Source organism: Megascapheus bottae, chromosome X (assembly GCF_031878675.1).
Source record: "Megascapheus bottae isolate mThoBot1 chromosome X, mThoBot2.hap1, whole genome shotgun sequence".
Classification (NCBI taxonomy): domain Eukaryota; kingdom Metazoa; phylum Chordata; class Mammalia; order Rodentia; family Geomyidae; genus Megascapheus; species Megascapheus bottae.
In genome coordinates, this window is record NC_143547.1 from 59307553 (window position 1) to 59329528 (window position 21976).

The window sequence follows — 21976 nt, forward strand, 5'->3', positions numbered from 1 at the left end:
GGAATAAAATAACACTGAGCCAGGAGCTGTGTCAGCTGTGAAAGCTCAGCAGATCTCAAGTTTATTGCCTTGGGCACATAGTTATATACTGTGGAGGAAAAAGGAAGTAGAAAAGGGAAAAGGAAACAAGAGAAAAAGGCCAAGGTGCTATCACCAAAGGTGGGTCAAACATTCACGTTTTGAAATACTGGGTGGGATTGGTGTAGAAACATGTGCACGGGCTGAGGATATGAGCTAGACTAGTTCAGTTGAGTCACGTACACAGAAATACCTCAAGTGAGGTATACAAGGTATGTCTAGCCAAAGCTCTGGTCTAGAAAGGCAAGCAGGCCCCAATAGTTCAGCCCGTTCACATTTAGGGAAATTATTAAGAAGTGGTTAGTGTCCTTTGTCATTATTTATTTTTACTTCTGAGTTTCTTTCTCTCTTTTTCTCCTTTTGTGTTTAGTGATTTATAGGTGATAGCTTCTTGATGGGAGTTCTTGCTGTTCTGCAGTATGTTCTTGATTATTTAATATTTTTTGTAATGCTGGTTTAGTGTGCATATATTTATATAACTTCTATTTGGAATGAAATATTCTTGTTTCTCCCTCAAATGTAAATGCTCGTTTCACTGGATATATCAGTCTGGGTTGGTAGTTGTCGGTCTTCAGGGAATGAATGATATTTTTCCAAGCTTTTCTTGCCTTTAGTGTTTGCGTGTACATGTCTGCAGTTATTCTATTTTTTTTCCAGTGTAGTATAGCGCTTTCTTTGTTTTCCTTTGTTTAAGATCAGCTCCTTAGTATTCGGGTCTAATATTTTTACTATGATGTCCTAGACGAGTTCCTTCTAAGATTTTGCCTGCTTGGAGTTCTGAAGCCTTCAATAATGTGAGTATTTTCCCTTTTGATGTTGGGGAAATTCTCTGCTATGATTTTGGTGAATATGGGTTGCATTCCCTTATTAAGAAACTCTTCCCCTTCTTCGATTCCTATTATACGAAGATTGGATTTCTTGTCTGTGTCTGCCAGGTACTGGAGTACTCTTTAATGAATTGTGACTGATTCTCCAGATTGATGATACTCTGTTCCAGCTCTTATGTTTTGTCTTCTGTTCCTGATGTCCTGTTCTCCATCTCAGTCAATCTGTTGCTTAATGCTTCCATTTTTTTTTCTGCATTGTGGACACTGAGCTGATCATGTCTTTCCTTCTAGGGATGTATATTTTTTTTCCTTTTTCTCTTTAGAATTCGAGGAGCTCAATGGTGATTTCCTGCTTATGTTCTTGGAATTGTTTTTGGAATTCTACTTTAATCTCTTTGGTCATGTCCACAATTATCCCCTTGAATAAGAGTCATATTTGATGTTGCTTCAGGTGTCATTTCTTGGGATGGTGACATCTCTCTTGTCCCTTCACTCTTGTTTCCTTTTAGGCTTTGTGTGGGACTTTGATTTTATTTTTCATTATTTGTCGTTACACTTTCAGACACAGTGGAGATTGTTATTGTAAGTTCACACTGTGGTCAGTAGGTGACAGTCTTTACTTGGTTTGGGGCTGGTGGTTCTGGGAATCTGTGTATATGTGGTTCTCAGATAAATTAGTTCGTTGCTGACTAGGTCAGAGATTGTAGCTTTTACAGGTGTGTCAGCCCTTTTCCACAGGCTTTGTGCCACTGCACAGCTAGCTCTCAGCTAGCCCAACCAGTGGCCCTGCTGTAGGCCCACAGTTTGGGGGCTTCGGCTGTGGGGCCCAGCAGCTAGTTTGCCTGTCCTGTTCTCCGGTGTGGGGCCCTGCAGAAGGCCCATGGTTTCGGGGCTTTGAGGAGCCCACTGGCTTGCGACCCTGTTCCCAGGGGCAGGGCACAGTAGAGGAACTGGGCTCCAAGAGCACAGCCATGCCTCTCTGGCTCTCAGAGGGCAGCACACTTGGCCCATGCTGGTCTGCCCTTCAGTTCCCTACTGTGTTTCCAGGAGGTAAAGGCCACTTAGGCTCAGAGTCTTTCTTTGACTCCTTGGAGGACCCCCTGGTGCTGGCTTGCCAGAGGCTCCCTGCAAGAGGGCACCCCACTTACTTCTGGTTCAGTCAGATGCTGGCATGCAAACTCACACACACACCCACCCGCTGTTGGAAGGCAGGGCCTTAGCACCCCTCAGTCTCTAGTTTTAGTGGCCTGGGAGAGGAGGCTGTTGAGTAGGTGGGAGCAGGACACCTCCATACACTTTGGTGGGGTGCTGGATCTTAGTGCCCTCCCCGTAGTCAGTCTCTAGTCAGTGACCTGGGGGAGGGGGCTGTAGAGGGAAGGGACAGGATTCTGCATTCCTTGCCCGCCCCTGCACTTTCTTGGGTGGGGTGGGAGGGGTCTGGATTAAGTTCTGTAGCTCACCACCAGCTCTGCTTTCCTGATGGATTTGAGGAAACCCACTGGATTACTTACTCTTCAGGGTTTTATGTGAGCTTCTCCGCGGTGTTGGAGGGCTGTTCATCTCCCCTCTGGTTTCTGCTGCCGTCTGTGCTGCTAGTGCCCAGTCTGTGTGGGGTTCCTGCATCTGGATTCCACTGCTGGATGATGGTCTGGGCTTCCCTGGCCCCGTTGCCCTCCCTTGTGGCTTTTGCAGCTTCGAGCTGGAGGCGAGGGGTGGGGGAGGTGTCCTCACATTTTGGATTCTTTGAGAACATTGGATATAAGGTTTATCTGGGTTCCTTTTCCGGTTTGTAAACTCCTCTGTTGCTTCTTAAATTTGTACTTGTGAATTTCTTAGGATAGTTGGCTCATGGGATTCTCTGAATCTCTCTTTTTGTGGTAGAAAGCTAGGCTGGGTCCCTATTGTTTCGGTGCCATCTTGCTTCTCCTATTCAGCTATTGATTTTTTGAGACCACAAGTATTGAGAAGCTTAAATATGCTTAGTAGAATTATTTTCAGACTATTTTATGCATGAATAAAAACGTGAATATGGTAACTCATAAAATAATAAGAGTATTTATACTTAACTTTCCTGATCATGTAATTGTTGATGATAGTGAATCTGAAGAATGGTTGAGTCAAGGTGTATTAGTATTGGAGTCAAAGGAGTATAAAGATGCATGATATGTTTGGAAACTTTGACCGGTAATTATAATGTCTTTCTAAATGACACTTGCATCATGACATGAAAATTTAATGAGGTTCACCAGACTTGTAGTATGTGGAATTATACCTTCCTGAGATATAGTGGACATAAAACATGTTGAAGCATTTGTATTTGCATAGAAATGATCCATCTAAATATTACCAGTACTATTTTTGAGTATTTATATGTTCCAAAGATTTTTGAGCTTAAAGTGTGATGTGTGTAATGCAGAGACAAGCACCATTTGTGTGTCCTCTCTGTTACTGGCAAACAATATCTATACATGAAAGAAAGGCATTTATTCATAAAAAATTGAGGATTTATTTTCTTGCAGAAAACCACCATTAGCGTCAATAGATCTGTTTAATTTATATGCCACAACATCCTTGAAGAGCTATACACAAATAAATTATGGCATGATTTTTAGCATAATAGCCCTTTTTTACAGCACTCTCAATCCCTTTCAGTACATAAAAAGGAAGTTATTTTTTTGAATTAAGAATTTATTTTCATAAAATAGCTTTACATATATTAAATAAGAAAAGTATCTTTTTAGTTTGAATATCTTAGTATTGTGAGTCTGAGCAAAAGAATGACATTAGATGAGGTTGAGAAATCTATCAAAAAGTAAGGGACATTGAGTCAGTTGTGGAGTATTTGCTTTGCCTATCAAAGACCTGGGTTTGAACCCAAGTATTACAAAAAGATCCAGTGAGTTTAACTAATTTTTCAAAGCTATTGCAAGTTGCTCTACTTTGCATGTCTTCATATACATTTCTAACTAGAAGACTCACAAATTACAAACTATATAATGTGTTTTAAAGTACTAATAGGGATAATTCATGTAACAGTGGAAAAAAGACAAAAATGTCATTATTTTATCAAAATTAACATTTCAGAATAGTTTAAACCATTTCTTTTAAACTGTTTTACCAGATTTACTTAAAGTAATATTTTATAGAGAATTTCTAAAGGAATTAATTACACATGTACAAATCTAAAGCTGGTTTTCAAGTTCACTGAATAAAGAAATATAACATCATATTTAAATGATGATATTTATTGGCCAAAAAAACAACATATCATATTGTAAACTTTGAAAGTGGCAGCTGAAAAAGAAATCAAAGTTTAAAATATGGTTGAACACAAGCCTGTTTCTCCATGAAATTTATTCATAAACAATCCATCATATTTTACAGGTGGGACATTCTGATATTTGCTAAACCTAAACAATATGGCTATAAGAGACACACATGAACACACACACACGAAAATATCAAGTAGAAGAACTGCATTTTGTAAAAGAATTAAAGGTATTGTGTGATGATGAGTTCAGAAATGGACCATAAAACTTAGTACATTTTGTGCATTAAAGTAGCTTTTATCCACCCATATATTCTCTTACCTGTTCATAAATTTCAAGGAAGTTGGAAGGGAATACATAGCCAGACTAATTATGAATTCATTAGAGTTATTCCTTTGCAATGGCTTTGAGAAACTTATTATTACAGATGTCTTAGTAAAGAAATACCATTTTTACATAAAGTACTTTGCTATTGTTGGTGTAATCAAGTGAAAAAAAATTCTATTTCCTTTCCATTAAAAGTAAAGTATATAGCATCCACTCACTTCCAAAACCCTTACATGCTATTCACTAATTATTTCATCTGTGTTAGGACTGAATCATTTACTCATAGTTGTTGAATTCCAGATTCTTTCATTATCTCAGCAATTTTTATTATTATATCCTAATGTTTAAATTTAAAACATTCAATTTCTTGGTAGAGTATATACAGAAAGACAGTATTTATTTTGTTATGCTACTGATATTACATATTATTGTCTATAATATTTATGTTTATATATTTTACATAATGTTAAAATATTTTAAAATATAATATATATACTTACTTAGTCTATATAAATTCCACACACATAACTAAAATGTTGTTTTCATAATATTTATTTTATGTATTATAACAAAATTAGCAGATATTAATTATAGTTTGCAACTATATCAGTTGAGTCCCATTTTGTTAACAATTTCTGAATTTAAGTTATATGTAATAGCTAAATATCTACAGTCTAATATGGGGCATATTTAGCATTAAATTTTCATGGTCTTAAATTTATAAAAGATTCACAAATGTAAGTTTTTATATTTTATCTGAAGCACTTAAAATATATTAGCCATATATAATTTTAAAAAAATCAAATGAAGCTTACTCTCAAAAAACAAACTTCTAGCTTCCCAAAGAGATAATAGTCAAAGAATTATGATATTCTAAATGTAGCCTTTCTATGTGAGCTTTGCAAATATAGTAAAATGGTAAAAAGAAAAAAACCCTCATACAAGCCAGGCACCTGTTACTCATGCTACTCAGGAGGTTAAAATCTGAGGATCTGAGGATCACAGGTCAAAGACTGTCCAAGCAAGAAAATCGGTGAGATTGTTAACTCTAATAAACTACTCAAAAAGGCCAGAATTGACACTGTGGTTCAAGTGGTAGAGCATTATTCAAGCACAAAGAAGCTCAGAGACAGCACCCAGCACTGTAGCTTATCAGTGTTGTAGTTTTATTTTTTTTTAAATTTTACTGTCAGAGTGATATATAGAGGGGTTACTTACATTTATAATAGTGAGTACTTTACTTCTCAAACATTGTTACCCTTTTACTTGTTTTTTTTTTTCACACTTTCCCACCTCCCCCAACTCCTCCCACATTGTAAAGTTCACTTTCAACATATTGTCTTGTGGCTATCGCCCATTGTCCTTTGTCTGATTTTCTTGTATATCCTTTTCCCTTCAGATAAACAAATAAAAGTATACACAAAACACCAGGTACCAAAATCAGATACAGAACCAGTAGGGGATAAACCATAAGTGGAAAAAAAGAGAAAAGAACTTCACAGAGTACATTAAGAACAACAACCACAAAGATAAACCTCTTGTTTCCATATCCTCCAGTTCATTTGGCTTAGTATCATTCTATATGATCATATGCACATAGCTATGGAGCAATTGGGATCTTCTGCTAGGAAAATCTTAGACACTTACAAATTGTTAAACTGAGGGAAACCATGGAGCCTATGCTTTTTTGGGTCTGGCTTTCTTCACTTAATCTGATTTTTTTCCAAGTGTTTCCATTTCCTTATGAATGGTGCAATGTCATCATTTATGTATGTATACCACGTTTTCTTTATCCATTCATCTTCAGAGGGGCATCTGGGTTGGTTCCATATCTTAGCTATGGTAAATGATGCTACAATAAACACAGTTGTGCTAGTATCTTTAGTATCTTTAGTATGTCCTGGTTTGTGCACATTTGTGCCCAGGAGAGAGATTACTGGGTCATAGGAGCACTCTATTTTTATTATTTAGAAGAACCTGCATAAGAGGCTTTCCAGAGTGATTGAACAAGTTTATGCTCCCACGAACAGTATACTAGAATTCCCTTGAGAGAAAATCCTCAGCAGCATCTGTTGTTATTACATTTCTTCATATGGCCATTCTAACTGGTCTAACTGTGGTGAGGTGTTATCCCAAAGTTGTTTTGATTTGCGTTTATTTAATGGAAAGAGATGTGGAGCATTTCTTCATGTGTCTATTAGACATTTTATTTCTTCTTCAGAGAAATCTCTGCTTAAGACATTGCATGCCTCTTACTGGGGTGGTTCTCTGAGGATTTGCTTTTGTATGATTTAATTTTTTTAAGCTGTAGGTATATTTTAGATATGAGTCCCTTGTCTCTTGTATAGCTAATGAAGATCCTCTCCCATTCTGAAGACTTCCTATTTATCTTGCTAGCTATGTCCTTGGCCATACGGAAGCTCTGCAGTATAATTCAGCCTTATTTTTCCAACCTTTTTTGAATGTGTTGTATTTCTGGTCGTTTATTAATATAGTTTCACCAGGTACAGTGGCTCATGCCTGTAATCCTAGCTACTGAGAAGGCTGTGATCTGAGGATCGAGGATCAAAGTCAACCTAGGCACTAAAAAATCCATGGGACTCTTACCTTCAATTAACCACCAGAAAACCAGAAGTGGTGCTGTGGGTCCAGGGGTAGGGTGGTAACCTTGAGCTTAAGAGCTCAGGGACAAAGCCCAGGCTCAGATTTCAAGTCAGATGACCGAGACACAGACAAAAAAAAAGAAGAAGAGAGTTTCAAACTGTGCCAAGGATCCCTAGTATATCTTCCATTCCTTCCTGTAAAGTTTTTGGCGTATATTCTATTACCTCAAGATGTTGGATCCATTTGGGGATTAATTGTGCTGCAGGTTGACATATAAGGTCTGACTTCAGTTTTCTACAAGTGTTTATGCAATTCTGCCAGCACCATTTGTTGAGGAGGCTGCCTTACTTCCATATTATAAATTTTCGCTCCTTTATTCAAGATTAGGTGGGTGTAGGTCTCCAGGTTAATTTCTGGGTCTTTAGTTCTTGTCCATTGTTCCTCAGATCTATTCTTGTGGCAGATCCAAGCTGTATTTATTACTACAGTTTCGTAGTAGATTTTGAAGTTTGGTATTGATATTCCTCCAATGCTGTTTTTTCAGCTAAGGATTGCTTTTCCTATACAGGATCTTTTGTTATTCCATATGTGCTTTTGGATTGCCTCCTCTATTTCATTAAAGAATCAATTTGGGGCATTGATGGGTATTGCACTGAATTTGTAGATAGCCCTTGGCAGGATTGCCATTCTCATGATGTTAATTCTTCCAATCCAGAAGTATGGGAGCTTTTTCCACTTCCTTAGTTCTACTTTAATTTCCTTTTTCAGGCTTTAACGTTTTCCTCATAGAGGTCCTTAACTTCCTTAAGTTAATTTCTGTTGTTTTTGAGGCTATTACAAAAGGAGTTGCTTTTCTGACTTCAATCTCACTCTTCTTATTTTTGTCATACAAAACATTAATTTTTTTATCCTGATAATTTGCTAAATTTTTGGATCAGCTTGAGTAACTTAGGAGTGCAGTTTATAGGGTTGTTTAAATATAGTATCATGTCATCTCCAAAGAGGGAGAGGTTCATTTCATCTCTTCCTATTTGGTTCCCCTTTAAGTTTGGCTCTTCCCTTATTGCACTAGCTAGGAATTCTAATACGATATTGAAGAGGAGTAGAGAGTGTAACATCTTTGTCTCATTCCTTATTTTAGAGGAAATAACTATCTTTTCACTATTAAGTATAATGGTGGCTGTTTGTCATACATGGCCTTTATTATATTGAGAAACGTTACATGGGATTCCTATTTTCTCTAGTGGTTTCATCATAAAGGAGTGTTGGAGCTTATGAAATGTTTTTTTTTTGCATCTATTGAGATGACCATGTGGTTCTTGTACTAGCCCCTATTGATGTGATGGTTTACATTAATTGATTTGCTAATATTGAACCAGTAGAATTCAGTGTAGTTTTAACTTGAGTTTCTTTATGGCTACGGATGCTGTACACATTTGTATGTATTTAGTAGTCCTTTGTACTTCTTTTGAGAATTTTATGTTTAGTTAAATGTTCATTAACTGATTGGATTATCAAACAAAATTACTAAATTTTAAGTTTTAGTGTTTCTAACTACAGTTCCATAGGAACCCTGGCAAGCTTGTTGTATTTTTTATTGTCTTCAAAGTATCTATTATATTTTCAATTGTTTTCAGATTTTATACTATGTATGACATCAAAGTCATATATTAAGACTAAGACTAGATTATATGTCTCAGAAATCCTAAAAATTTATTCTGTACTTTAAAAGTAAGATAATGATTATTTGCTCTCAAAATTATACATAAATTTTATTATTATTTATATAAGGAACTTCTTTACAAATTCATGAAGCTAAGAATAATGGTTTTTATTACAAGTATACAATGATTATTTAATGCTTCTTATACTCCAAACTCTTATGAAGCATTCTGAAGAATAATAAGATAATTGCTTATTACTGTTTCCCCTCTCATAATTCTCTAGTACTAGTGGAAAATAAAGTGATTGACAGGAAAGTGAATTTAAAGTGCTTCTGTGACTGCTCAGTACAAATTAATGATTGTAGAAAATTTGAAGATTTTTCTTTACTTGTTTTACCATGTACAAAGAAAACAGAGGAATAGTAAGCAGGCAAAAGAACTGAAAGATTTCAGCCATGTCATGTAACTATGCAATACTTTATATCTTAGTAAGTACACTACAGTTTAATTATATGAGAGTGTCACTCTCCACAGCTTTGTGTTATAAAATACATAAACCAAGAAGGAAAACATAAATCTTTCTTCTTAACACCCATATTTCTGCTATGGTAGGATTTTCTCTAATTCAGCTTTTTCTTTTTTAATATTCAATAGACTTATTTTTCGAGTTTGAATGTAATTTCTGCTGTGACTAATTCTGCTAAGAATTTCCTTAGCTAACACAACCACCTATTCTCTTAATTGACCCAAAAGAGTCTAGCATGACTAAAACCCTAGCATAAAGCAACTCAGTGTACTTTTTATTTGGACAAATGCTTATATGATTATAAATATATGCATAGAATATATTCTTATGTATGCTAACCATTTATTCATATTTTATTGAGAATTCCATATGTAAAGGATAGGATTAAAGTTCATTAAAGTTATCTACTTAAGTATTGCCTTCTGTACATATTATACTATATTAGATGAAAGACTATTTAAAGGCTTCCATACTCCATTTGAATTTGATGACTAGGGTATATTTTTTAATATTTGCTTCCTCATATGAAAATGCCTCACACAACTTCCAGTGACTTTTGGTGTAATAATCTCTTTATATTCTTTAATTTGTATTTTTCATTATGCCAATAGTTTAGTGCTTTTATTTGTTCTTACACTCAAACCATCCTACATTTGGAGACATATAACTATATGTTCTCATTTTCTTTATATCAGGAATTTTACTTGTGCATAAGAAAGATGGTTCATCCCTCAAATGAGGTGGCTCAGATATATAGAGATTTCTAAGTTGCTTCCATGAGTCCATAACTAGAGTACAAATAACATATCTGGCAAATAATCACATATGTACCATAAACCAATGCTGGAGTGGCTGGAACAGCTGAGCTTTTCTATGGATTGTATTCACTTTTTGTTCAGTCTTTCCAAATAGCTAGCGTGGACTCCCTCATAACATGGCAATCTTTTGTAGTTGCCCATCTGTCTTTCCATATAATTAGTAGTTCAAGCATGCAATGTAGAAATGATAGGGCTTGATAAAACAGTGTGCCAATATTAATTATATTGGTAACTATGATAATCTGAATACCAAGAACTGAAATCAATTGAGGGTACCATCTTTGAACAGTAACTACTCTGCACAGTATTACTGCAAATAAAAATGTTGTGGCATCAGATGACATCACCTTCCCTAGACATCACAAAGTTCTTTTTTAGAAACTAAAAAGTGAAACATATATATTATATATATATGTGTATATCTCTGTGTGTGTGTATTCTGCTATTACATCATTTACAATGAAACCTACAATATTTTTTAAATTACCATCAAAGAATGTCCATACTATGTGCCTATTTTTATTTACTTATAGCAATAACAAGTGAATTCCTGAATTTATACTATTATGGTAAATACTAAAAATGATTGGATTGTGATAAAAACGATACAATTTTGAAATTTTAAGTCTATATTATTGAACAATTTTTGTTACTATCTCAGCTAACCAGAATATTATAAAGCAATAAAATTATTTTATTCATGCTTATTATTTGAACAAAAATCATATTAATGCAATAAGAAAGTCTATATTCAAGTGGTGATTAGAATTTGCAATGTGCTCATTGGCCTAGATGGGCTGAAAGCCTCCTGCATTTCACCAAGTTGATTTTCATTCTGAATCTAATGTACCTTTAAAAAAAATAAAATAGAAGCCATTCTGCTGCTTGTTGAAGGAGGTTTGATCGCACATCTGATTATTCACAAAAGCTTAAAATTGTTCAAATTTCACGATGTTAGTATGGCTTTACCACATAATAATACAGTTCCTAAGCTTGATGCATTAAACAGTTGTGTAGGTCATTGATGAAACTTTGTAATTTCCTTCTTTCTAGTCTCAGAGACATGTTACATTTCACCTACCTGAAAGCTCTCAGGAAAGCATTAGTGATGGAGGTCTGGGAGATCTTGAGCCAGGCAGCCTTCCCAGCACCACTCATGCCCTGCCTCTTGGCTATCCTCAAGAAGAATATTTTGATCATGCTGCACCCAACAACCGCACTGAAGGAGATGGCAACTCTGATCCTGAATCTAGTAAGTTCTAACTTCTCAATTTTCTTAAGATAAGTGGATTTATTGCATTTGTAATTGAAATTTAAATACCCATACATGTGCAGATTATGCTACTATGTAAAATAATTATTAGTTACACTAGTGCATAGCAAGCATATAACTATGACATCCCTAAAAGGTAAACATACAGAATTAAGTAGATGATTTATATGTACCATTTGGAAGTATTTGCAATGTATGACCAATGCTACTCTAAAAAATTTCAATAACTTTTATTATACTCAGTTTGTTGAGGCATCAGTAGGATTTTCTCCATATGAATATACATATATATAGATGTGTCATTATTCCATAATTACATCATGATATGTGATTATTTAATCATCAATTTCATTTTGTTTTATTTGTATAAGTATACATTATTTCTAATTATATAAATCATTTTATATAGCCTTGTTTAGTTTTAGTGCATTTTAGAACAACTTGCAAGATATTCCATCTCCCCTGTGGGAAGAATGGTTGGTGGTTTTCCATAATATGCATCAATCACTTGTCTGTGCCATAATATCATTTAGAATGATATTCACCTTTGGAATCCACACAAAAGCATACAACTGGTGGTATAGAAACACCAAAGAACTTGGATTCTTATAATTGAAAACTGTAAACTGATTTTCAGTTTATTTTCTTGAACATGTATTGAGCATTCTTGTTTCCTTATAATTTTAGGAACTACAAAACCTGCTAATATGTACATATCTTAGAAGATTCTCAACATTCCAAAAAGTAATAATTTGCTTCAAATGTGAAGTTAAGTTAAAAACTGTGTGATATGGAAGGGTCATTTAAAAAAATAATTAGGCCAAATAATTAGGCAGTAATATAATACAAAAATATAAATAAGAAATTTTGAAAATCATTTTAAATATGGATATAGAATTGAATAAAGCATGTATATTTTAACAAAGGGTTTCTCATCTTAATTTATTTCTTTGTACTCTTCAAAAGTTAAGGTAAATTGAGTAGTTAGACATCAAGATTTAAACTAAGCAACAATTGCAACATGACACAAATTTTTGCAGAAAGGAAACCCTGGGTCTTGAATTTAGGACCATGTACTTTCTAGGCATATGATGTATGGTTAAGTCATGCCTCCAGGCCTTATTTCTTTTCTCAACAGCTGTGAACATTGGGCATTATAGGTATTATCTGTATGAAAAGATTATATATTTTTAAGTCCTCAAGCACACAAGGTCCTAATCATCTGTTATCTCCAAATATCCTATTTTAATCAAAACAAATTGTCAACAGTCATTGAAAACATTACCATTTTTTTATAAAGCATGTATTATAAAATGATATTTCATGTATATATAAGACAACATAATGATTTTAGATAAGAACACATAGTTGTGTTAATATAAGAACCATTCTTTAATATGAATATAGAGATAATTTCTAAGTACATGAAACAATGTTGCCCTCCATACACTATTTTTTAGATTCAAGTCTTTTATTACCAGTCAAATGGACAGCTTAATAAGTGCTTATTTTTAAAACTGCAGAAAATTATTTCTTCTGCATATGTTGTATGTTATTCATTAAGGCCTATTCTGAATAAACACAATATACATCTAATCCTGAAATAAACATAATGATTGAGAAAAACATATGTTATAATTGTTCAGGAAAAGAATCAGTATGCCTTAGGAATCACAAAACGTTTAAAATTAAATACATTTTGACTCCAATTATATCTTATATTAGGACGTAGTTTAAAAATACATATACAACCAAATACGCATATATACAATATATCAGATAACCAGGTGAAATACTGCGACAATATGAGATAACCAAGGGACAGCAAAAGAGATGAGAGATAACATAGTACATTAAGGACAACGATCACTCATTATAGGGTATCAACGTATGTGACGCAATGCACCCTCTATCTATTAAATATAATGTAACCCTTCTATTAATTACAATAAAAATATATGAAAAAAGAAAGACAAAATAAATTTAAAAAAAAACTATGGGAGGATTGGTTTAAGTGATTGTGTACTTGGCTAGAAAGCCTGAGACCCTCATTTCCAATCTAGTACCACCAAAAAAATAAAAAAATAAATACATATATAGTATTCTTTACAGGAATAAAATTTATTCATGTTAAAATGTATCACTAGCAACAAAGCATTAGCTAATTCATGCACATATGACTTTTTATTCTAAAAAGACAGGGGCAGGAGTTTGGCCTAGCAGTTGAGTGCTTGCCTAGCATGCACGAAGTCTTGTGTTCAATTTCTTGCTTACCATGTACATAGAAAAGGCAAGAAGTTGCCAGGCACGGTGACTCACGCTTACAATCTTAGCTACTCAGGAGGCTTAGATCTGAGGATCAAGGTTCAAAGCCAGCCCTGGCACAAAAGGAACTGGGACTCTTATTTCCAATTAACCTGTAGAGAATGGGAAGTGGGGAGTGGCTCAAGGGTAGGGTGGTAGCCTTTATCTGAAGAACTCAAGGACAGTGCCCAGACCCTGAGTTCAAGCCCCAAGAATTGAAAATAAAAGTATATATATAAAGCGAGAGATATCTACATAGATATATCTTATTTTTACTGGGGACTAAATATCTTTATCATCTATACATACTGGCAACATTATTTTGAACATTATATATTTTGTTCATATCTATTCTACAGATTGAAAAAATTGAAAATACCAAGTTAAAGATAATCTTTCCTCAATAAAATCAATTGATCTGGATTTAGGCTATAATATTACTTTAAAAGGCTATATTTTGGCTTTTTATTTTAAAAATCTCCATTTCTGTACAAGTTTAACAATATTATTAGTCAATAATTACAAATTAGTTTACTATGAAAAATATTAACAAAGTGCTCTACTAAAACACACCAAAATTTTCTTTACATCATATTTCAAGTTACATTTTAGCTAGCTATGGCAGTTTTGAACAATGGGAAACCTTAAAACAAGCACAGGTCAAAAAAAATGTACTTGAAATTAAGTTTTACTACCTTAAGGGTTTCTAATGAGATTTTTTTAAACATTGTAGGAGTGCATGTGCTTATTTTGATTAAAAAGAAAACCTTAGCTGGTGAACAATTTAACCTAGAAAAGTAATTTCTTTAAGATAATACTGATAAGCTGCTTTGATTCTTTCAAAAGAAACTCTAGAGCTCTGAAATTGTACACAATAATGAGTTTGTTTGATATGAAGCAGATGTCAATAAACTGTGAAGGGTTAGTGAATAGCACCACAAATGGAATGTAAACTGTTGCAGGAAGTAAATGTTGTCCTTAAGCAATGGAATTAAATTATCTACTTCTTATCTCATATTTTCAAATATATTGCATTCTCAATCTGCTGTCTTTCTTGCTAATGACTTGCTCAAAATAGTACATATTTTTAACATCCATTTTAGACTCATATAAACAGACAAAAATGCAACTTTCAAGAACGATTTTTCCCATAAGTTTGCTGGAAGTATATACTAATAGTAATTTAAAAATATATTTCCCTGGCAGATAAAATTAGTGATTATAAGAAGTAATGATGTGATCAATGCTCTTGAGCATTTTACCAAGAATTTTGTTTGTTTTCTTTCTTTCTTTTTTTCTTTTTATGGGAGGCTGTTGTGGGGCTTGAACTTTGGGCCTGGGCACTGTCCCTGAGCTCTTCAGCTCAAGACTAGACCTCTACCACTTGAGCCACAGCAACATTTCCTAAGTTTTCTTTTTTAATATTAAAAAACAATCAAGAAAATTCAACACAACTATTTCTTTTTCAGGAAAAATTTAATCAAATATCCTATTTTTCTTTTGCAAATGGATGGCTTTGTAAATGTTTTAAATTCACAATTCTAATTTTCTTACTGTAACATGTGCTACAGGGTCAATTAATATTTTATGCAATTTTCTCTTCTTAGGAACATATTCTATATTCCACACCTTTTCTTCTGACACAACCCCTAATTATGATGGTTTGCAATGTACCATGCTCTTTGATGTTAGCAAATTTATCAAAACAACATCAAGTGTATTGTTTAATTTTAACTCAGAAGTAGAGTGATACTATGTCCATTGAACCACTAGCTACTATTTAGTAATAACTGAAAATCTGAACAGAGGGGGAATACAATGTCTCAAGCATGCACCCTAACTACTTAGGGGATGCAATCTGGCAAATACTGCAGTTTACAGCCAACCCAGGCATAAATGTTTGAGAGATTTTATTTGAATAAAAACTTAGCTGTGGTTTTTCACCCTCTTTTTCTTATCTAGAGGTCAAGTACAATGGCTGGGATCATTGATGTGGGCCTGTAATCCCTATGACACTTGAAAATACAAGCAGCAGGAGAGTAGCCTTACATTGAAAATAACCAACACAGAGATAGGCTGGCTCAAGTTGTAGCAATGTCTGCTTAGCAAATGTGAAACTCAATCCCAAGTACCATAAATAAATAAGTAAATATAGAAGTAAATAAATGAATAACAAAAGAAAACACAATACAAGAAAAACATCATTGTTTAATTCTGGATTACTGTGCACACTATAAAATGTCTGGGTTTTCAAAGGCACTTTCAAAGTATTAATGGAAATACACAATGTGTGGCTCTGGAAATGTTCATTCCCTATATTGCTGCAGGAAATTTTTCATATGCTGTTATAGTATTTACCTAGGGATTTCAGGACACTGTAATCCTTATGGGATAGTAAACATACTATGTACTATTTATGTTCATATCTGCATATAATTTGTGAAAAGAAGATGTTTTCTTAATTCCTCTTTGAAAATGTTGTTATGCTGCTATAATTTAGACTGCATTCAGAAACTCATTAATATAAGCAACATTAAACTTCAGAGACTTCTAAAGAGTACAAGTATATAAAACCAGTATGTGTGGGATTCACTTCACCTTCCACTTAAAAAATGACTAAGTAGTCTTTTCTATAGGCACATTGGAAGAAAAAAAAGGCTGTGTATTAATTTTCTACTGATCTACTGGCATATTTGACTTATCACAGATGAGATTCATGTTTATTTGGAAGTGAACTGTTAAAATATATGGAATTGTTCTAACAAGCCACAAATAGGATTTCAACTTACTAGACTTGAATCATCTCATTTTTAGTAAACCTTCTCCAAAAAATAATGACATGAGATAAAGCTTAATCAGCATTTAATTTTTCTTCAAAGGATTGTTATGTCATTCTGCACAAAACAGTCCTTTTTCATGGGTATGATTATTTCACACATAAAATCTTCCAGCTTAAAAATTCTGTGGCTGGTCGCATTTCTAAGATTTGGCTCTCAAAAATCAAAACAATTCTGTGCCAAATTTTATCCAGTAATAATACTACATTATTTTTTTAAATTTATTAAGAAGTTGTATTGTTGTTATTATAGAGGTGATATAAAGAGGGATTGCAATTACATGAGTCAGTTAATGAGTACATTTCCTTTCGTACAGTGTCTTCTCTTCCCCATTCTCTCCCAGTCTCTTCTTCCTGTCTCTATCAATTATTTTCTGTGAAACAAAACAACTAGTATAAATGCATTCCCAGAAATATTTAATTCTACATAAACTCTATAAAGATGCATATGAAGAGGTAGAAGAATGAATCTGGGAGGAGGAACATGCAAGCAGGCATTCATTGTATATACTTCAGAAATGAGAATCATAAGTGAAAGAGTAGTTCAAAAGGGATGAAGATTCTGACATGATGACACTGATCTTGATGAATTGTGCACATAATTTCTTTGTTAAATTGTAAACAAATAAATGTATAACTTAAAATTAAGAAATGTAAGGGAAGGGGTGGGTTTGGAGGGATGGTGAGAATGTTGTAAGGGGTGGAATTGATTGAGATGCACTTATATTCACAAACTGCTTCAGTGAATTGAAACTCTTTTGTACAACTATTTAAATATAGCAAAAATATTTAAATAAAAAATAAAGTTAGGCCCACCATTGTATTGCTATTTGATGTAAAGGGATGAATATTAAGATGGTATTGCTTAGAAAGATAAATCTGGTAACATACATCTCAGATTATCACATCTGTTTGACATTCATTTTTTTTCCGTAGATCAGGTCTGTTTAACACACTGAGACACTACTAATTAATTCACAAAAAGGAAGTAATTAATCTTTCCCTGGCAACACATCTTGATTGATCCTCTTCTCAAATCTAATTAATTTTTATAAAAAATAAAAGACCAATCTGACTGACACGAGTACTACTCAGAGAGCTGCCAAATTTGTCTTGGTCTGCTAAGACTGTTGACATGAATATCACTAGGGTAATTATTAGTTGAATATTTCATTATTTGAACATCTAATTCTAAAGGATGACATTTTGGGAAAAGGAAAAACACAGATCAAAAATGAAAATTTAAAAGGATCACCTAATAATTCATCATTAAGACCCCACATTTTATAATTAAGAACATTAAGAATTAATTGTCTAAAAGCTAATAAACCACCCAAACTGTTTTCCAGGCAACTTTTGATACATTATTGCTTTAAGGAAAGCAGTAAGCAGAAGAGATTGTAGTAATTCCTGATCTAAATTTTCAAAGAGAAAATGTCAATCCATTACTATGAAATAAAAACTATATATAAAGTGAAAGTAAGTCTTCCAGAAGAGAAATCTTACATCTTCTGAATCTATAGTTCAGAAAGTTTTATTCATATATATGTTAATTAGGTGGGTTTTATTTCATCTTAATTTCTTTTTTTTCTTTGCTTTTTAAAAGGCAGTCTTCCCTAGATACCCTTGAACTCATAATCCTCCTGCCTTGGCCTCCTGAGTATTTTCATTCCCAGTGTGCATCATCACACCAAGCCTCATTAGATTCATTTTATTAACTGTTATATGCCCAGAAAAATTACACTCTATTTCTTTGAAAGGCATTTTCCAAAGAAAGACACAGTAGTTAATATATAATAATAAAAATAAAACAAATGTCATCAGTTTCTTAATGTATTTACAAGATACATATAGGAAATACATCCAAATTAAGGAAGTTATGCTTTTTGTCTTGAAATAATACAAAGAAAATATAATATAAGAAGCCATACTGAAGGCAGCAGTATATGCTCAGGGAAGGGGAGGCGCAGTAAAAGAAAAGGACTACTAGATTCAGAACTGGCTTTCTACAACTGAATTTTCATCAAGGGCTCTTGTGTTGATCACTCTCCAAAGGAAACAAGGAGGTTGAACTACAATATGCCCATGGGAGAATCAGTAGCAGGGAGCCTGTTAGTTGTTGGCCCTTACTTGTGATGCACTTAATTGTGGTGATTCCAGCAATCTATGACAACTGCCTATACTTGCCACCTGTACAGAAGAACCTACCTATGGTACAAGTACAGTTTAAGGTATTCTCAGAAAGTTTGTGTGTTGTCATCTTGGCCCTCAGCATGGCAAGACATGTTTGTTTGGAAAGTCAGTTATCTAGCCAGACTAATCCTGTCTCTTCTGGCTAGATATAGTTCCATACTTAATATGACTATACTTGTGAGGTTTCCTTTTTGGAAAAACTTCAACATTTTATTAGAATATTTTCATCTTAGCTATTAAAATGCTTTAAAGTATAGTCATTTTTAGTATCAGGTAAATAAAGGCATAAAAATAAGCATGCATGCACACCTGTGATCTGAAAAAGCTACTAAAATAAATAAAACACAGTCTTCAACAATGATGGCAGAAAATTAAAGAAAGTGAAGAAATTAGAGAAGCATTCTGTGTTTAGTAAAGCAGTAGAAATAATAGTATTAGTGGCTCTGCACATTATCATGTGGTTAACAGTTCAGATGAAGAAATTGAGGTCAGAATGTTCAAAGCAGTTATGATGGTCCAGTACACTAGGAAAAGCTGTACAAATAACACAGTGAAAAACTACAAAAATGTGCTAACATTTATCTAATAAAGGTTTCCCTTATTGTCAAAAATTGTCATATTAGGACTTTGTTCTCCATTTTTCTTTATCTTACTATCATGGTCATGAATCATATTTTAGAAAGTTTATCAAAGAATGCTGCATTCAGCTAACTGGATATATTTAAGCCCATTTGCACAGCAGATGTAGTTGGCTAAATTCACAAGTATTCTTTTAAGGAACTGTCAGAATGTGGTGGAAGTATAGACCTGTAACTGTATATGGACTAAGGACAGTAAAGAATATGTTCTTAGAAGTTATATTACTATAAAACAAGTAAATTATTCAAGTACTTATATTTTCTTGTCCTTGTAGTCTTGTAATAGAAGTACTTTTGGTCGGTCCTGGGGCTTGAACTCAGGGACTGGGCACTATCCTTGGGCTTTCTCAAGGCTAATGCTCTACCACCTGAGCCACAGCACCACTTCCAGCCTTTTTCTAGGTATGTGGTACTGAGGAATCAAACTTAGGTCTTTGTGCAGGTTAGACAAGCACGCTACCACTAGGCCAAACTCCCAGCTCAATACTTTGGTTTACTTTGTTTTAGCCACCTAAAATCTGCTTATAGCTCAATATGCCTCAAATTGATTCCAAGTGGTAGAGTGCTTGCCTAGCATGCATGAAGACTCAGGTTAAATTCCTCGGTACCTCATAACTAGAAAAAAGCTGGAAGTGGTGCTGTGGCTCAAGTGGTAGAGCTCTAACCCTGAGAAGGCCCAAGGACAGCATTCAGACCCCGAGTTCAAGCCCTAGGACTGGCAAAATATAAGTAAATAAATAAACGCCCTTCTTTTTCTCCCTAAGAACCCTTTGAAAACCACCTACTTTGTAATTTTCTTGGTCAGATGTGGTTCTACATCTCTAATGATGGTGCAGCTGTGAGGAGCACAATACTTGCCCAATTGGAACAGACCATATATGTTATGGCCTGAATATGAAATGTTGGTCTACTCAGTGGCCCTTTATTTGGGGAGATAGAAAATTTAGGACATGGGGGCCTAGTTGGAGGAAAGAAGTCACTAGAAATGTACCAGATTGTGCCTGGTCCCAAGTCCATTCCTCTCAACATCCTGGCATTGCATCATGTGTTCCATTGCCATAAAGGACTTAAACCATTCAAATTGAACCAAAAGAAATAACTTCTAGGCAAGATGTCAGTTGACCACATCTGTAATCCTAGCTGTTCAGGAGGCTGAGTTCTGAGGATTTACAGTTCCAAGCCAGATCACGCAGAAAAGTCCCTGTGAGACTCTTATCTGGAATTAAACTACTCAAAAATGCAAAGTGGAGCTGTAGCTCAAAGTGGTAGAGTGCAAGCCTTGAACTCAGGGACAGTGCTCAGGACAAGTTCAACTACCACGATGGACAAAAAAACATTTTTTTAAAATTTCTCCCTAAGTTTTACTCTGGTAATTTTTCATAGGAACAAGAACTTATTTTTGACCCTTTGAACAATGGTTGTTTCCCCAGGAACAGTTGTGAGGATACTGAGTGACAAACATGTGTTTTTGTTGTTGTTTGTTTTGTTTTTAAGACATTTAAGGTAGTTAAGCTGGCAGGTCATAGGCTGGTCAGAGATAAGAAAATAGCAATTCAGTAAATACACAAGGACTATAGATTGTGCAAAATGTCTGGAAATTGGGTGACTGTAGTTCTTCACAAATGACAAAATCAAACATCCCTAAGGATATCATCTCATTTCCAGTTATTATTCCAATAAAATATTCAAAATGGCTTTATCTTGAAACTACAAAACACATAAACTGGGGAACATGGCTAGTGCATACACACCAAATTGATAGAAATTATTACTGGGGAAACCAGAATTTGTAATTACGAGCTTAGGTATACTTAAAAAGATATGCAGCCTGTTGTCAGTGGCTCTCACCTGTAGTCCTAGCTACTCAGGAGGCAAATATCTGAGGATTGTGGTTCAAAGCCAGGCCAAGAAACAAAAGTCGGTGAAACTCCTATCTCCAATTAACCACCCCAAAAAAGCTTTTTACAGAACTATAGTAACCAAACCAGGTAGGTACTGGCACAAGAACAAGCCTGAGGACCAAAGGAATAGAACTGAAGTCCCAGAAATCAACCCTCAGAATTATGGTCACCTAAAGTTTGATAAGGGAGCCAAAAAAATACAACAGAAAAAAGCCTCCTCAACAAATAATCCAAGCACCTGCAGAAAACAAAAGTTGGGTTCTTCTATGTCACCCAGCACCAGGAATAATTCCAAAAGGATCAAAGACCTCGAGTTAAAAGCAGATATCCTGAAAATGTTACAAGAAGAAATAGGAGACACACTAAGTCTCCAGGACAAAACTTTATTAGGAAAGACCCAGAAACACAACAATTAAAAGTTAATTTTTAAAACTTAGTTCTTTTTGTATACAATTGCACTAGTCTATGAAGGAAAAAAAGGAGATGGTATTAATTACAACTGCCAATGTGAAATATCGTATTTTGAAAATCAAGTCAGGCTCAGGGACACAAAGGGTAAATATATTCTCTTGTATGTGAAAGTAAAATTTAAATGATAAACATATGCAAACAGATACATATGCATATTTACGCAATCAAGCTGATTGAAATATGCTATACAAAAGGTTAGTTTTCATGGTGTAATTTTTTATGCTCTGCAGTTGTTTCTATTTTTTCA

The 21976-nt window shown here is 34.3% G+C and overlaps 1 protein-coding gene across 1 annotated transcript in view; it reads left to right on the forward strand.

Moving 5' to 3' along the window:
- The window catches only part of Pcdh11x (protocadherin 11 X-linked), a 571726-nt gene that overhangs the window by 381136 nt on the left and 168614 nt on the right, over nucleotides 1-21976 (forward strand). Inside the window, exon 5 of the mRNA XM_090325895.1 lies at nucleotides 11167-11365. Coding sequence (XP_090182021.1) covers nucleotides 11167-11365 — 199 coding nt within the window. The remainder of the gene's footprint in view (nucleotides 1-11166; nucleotides 11366-21976) is intronic.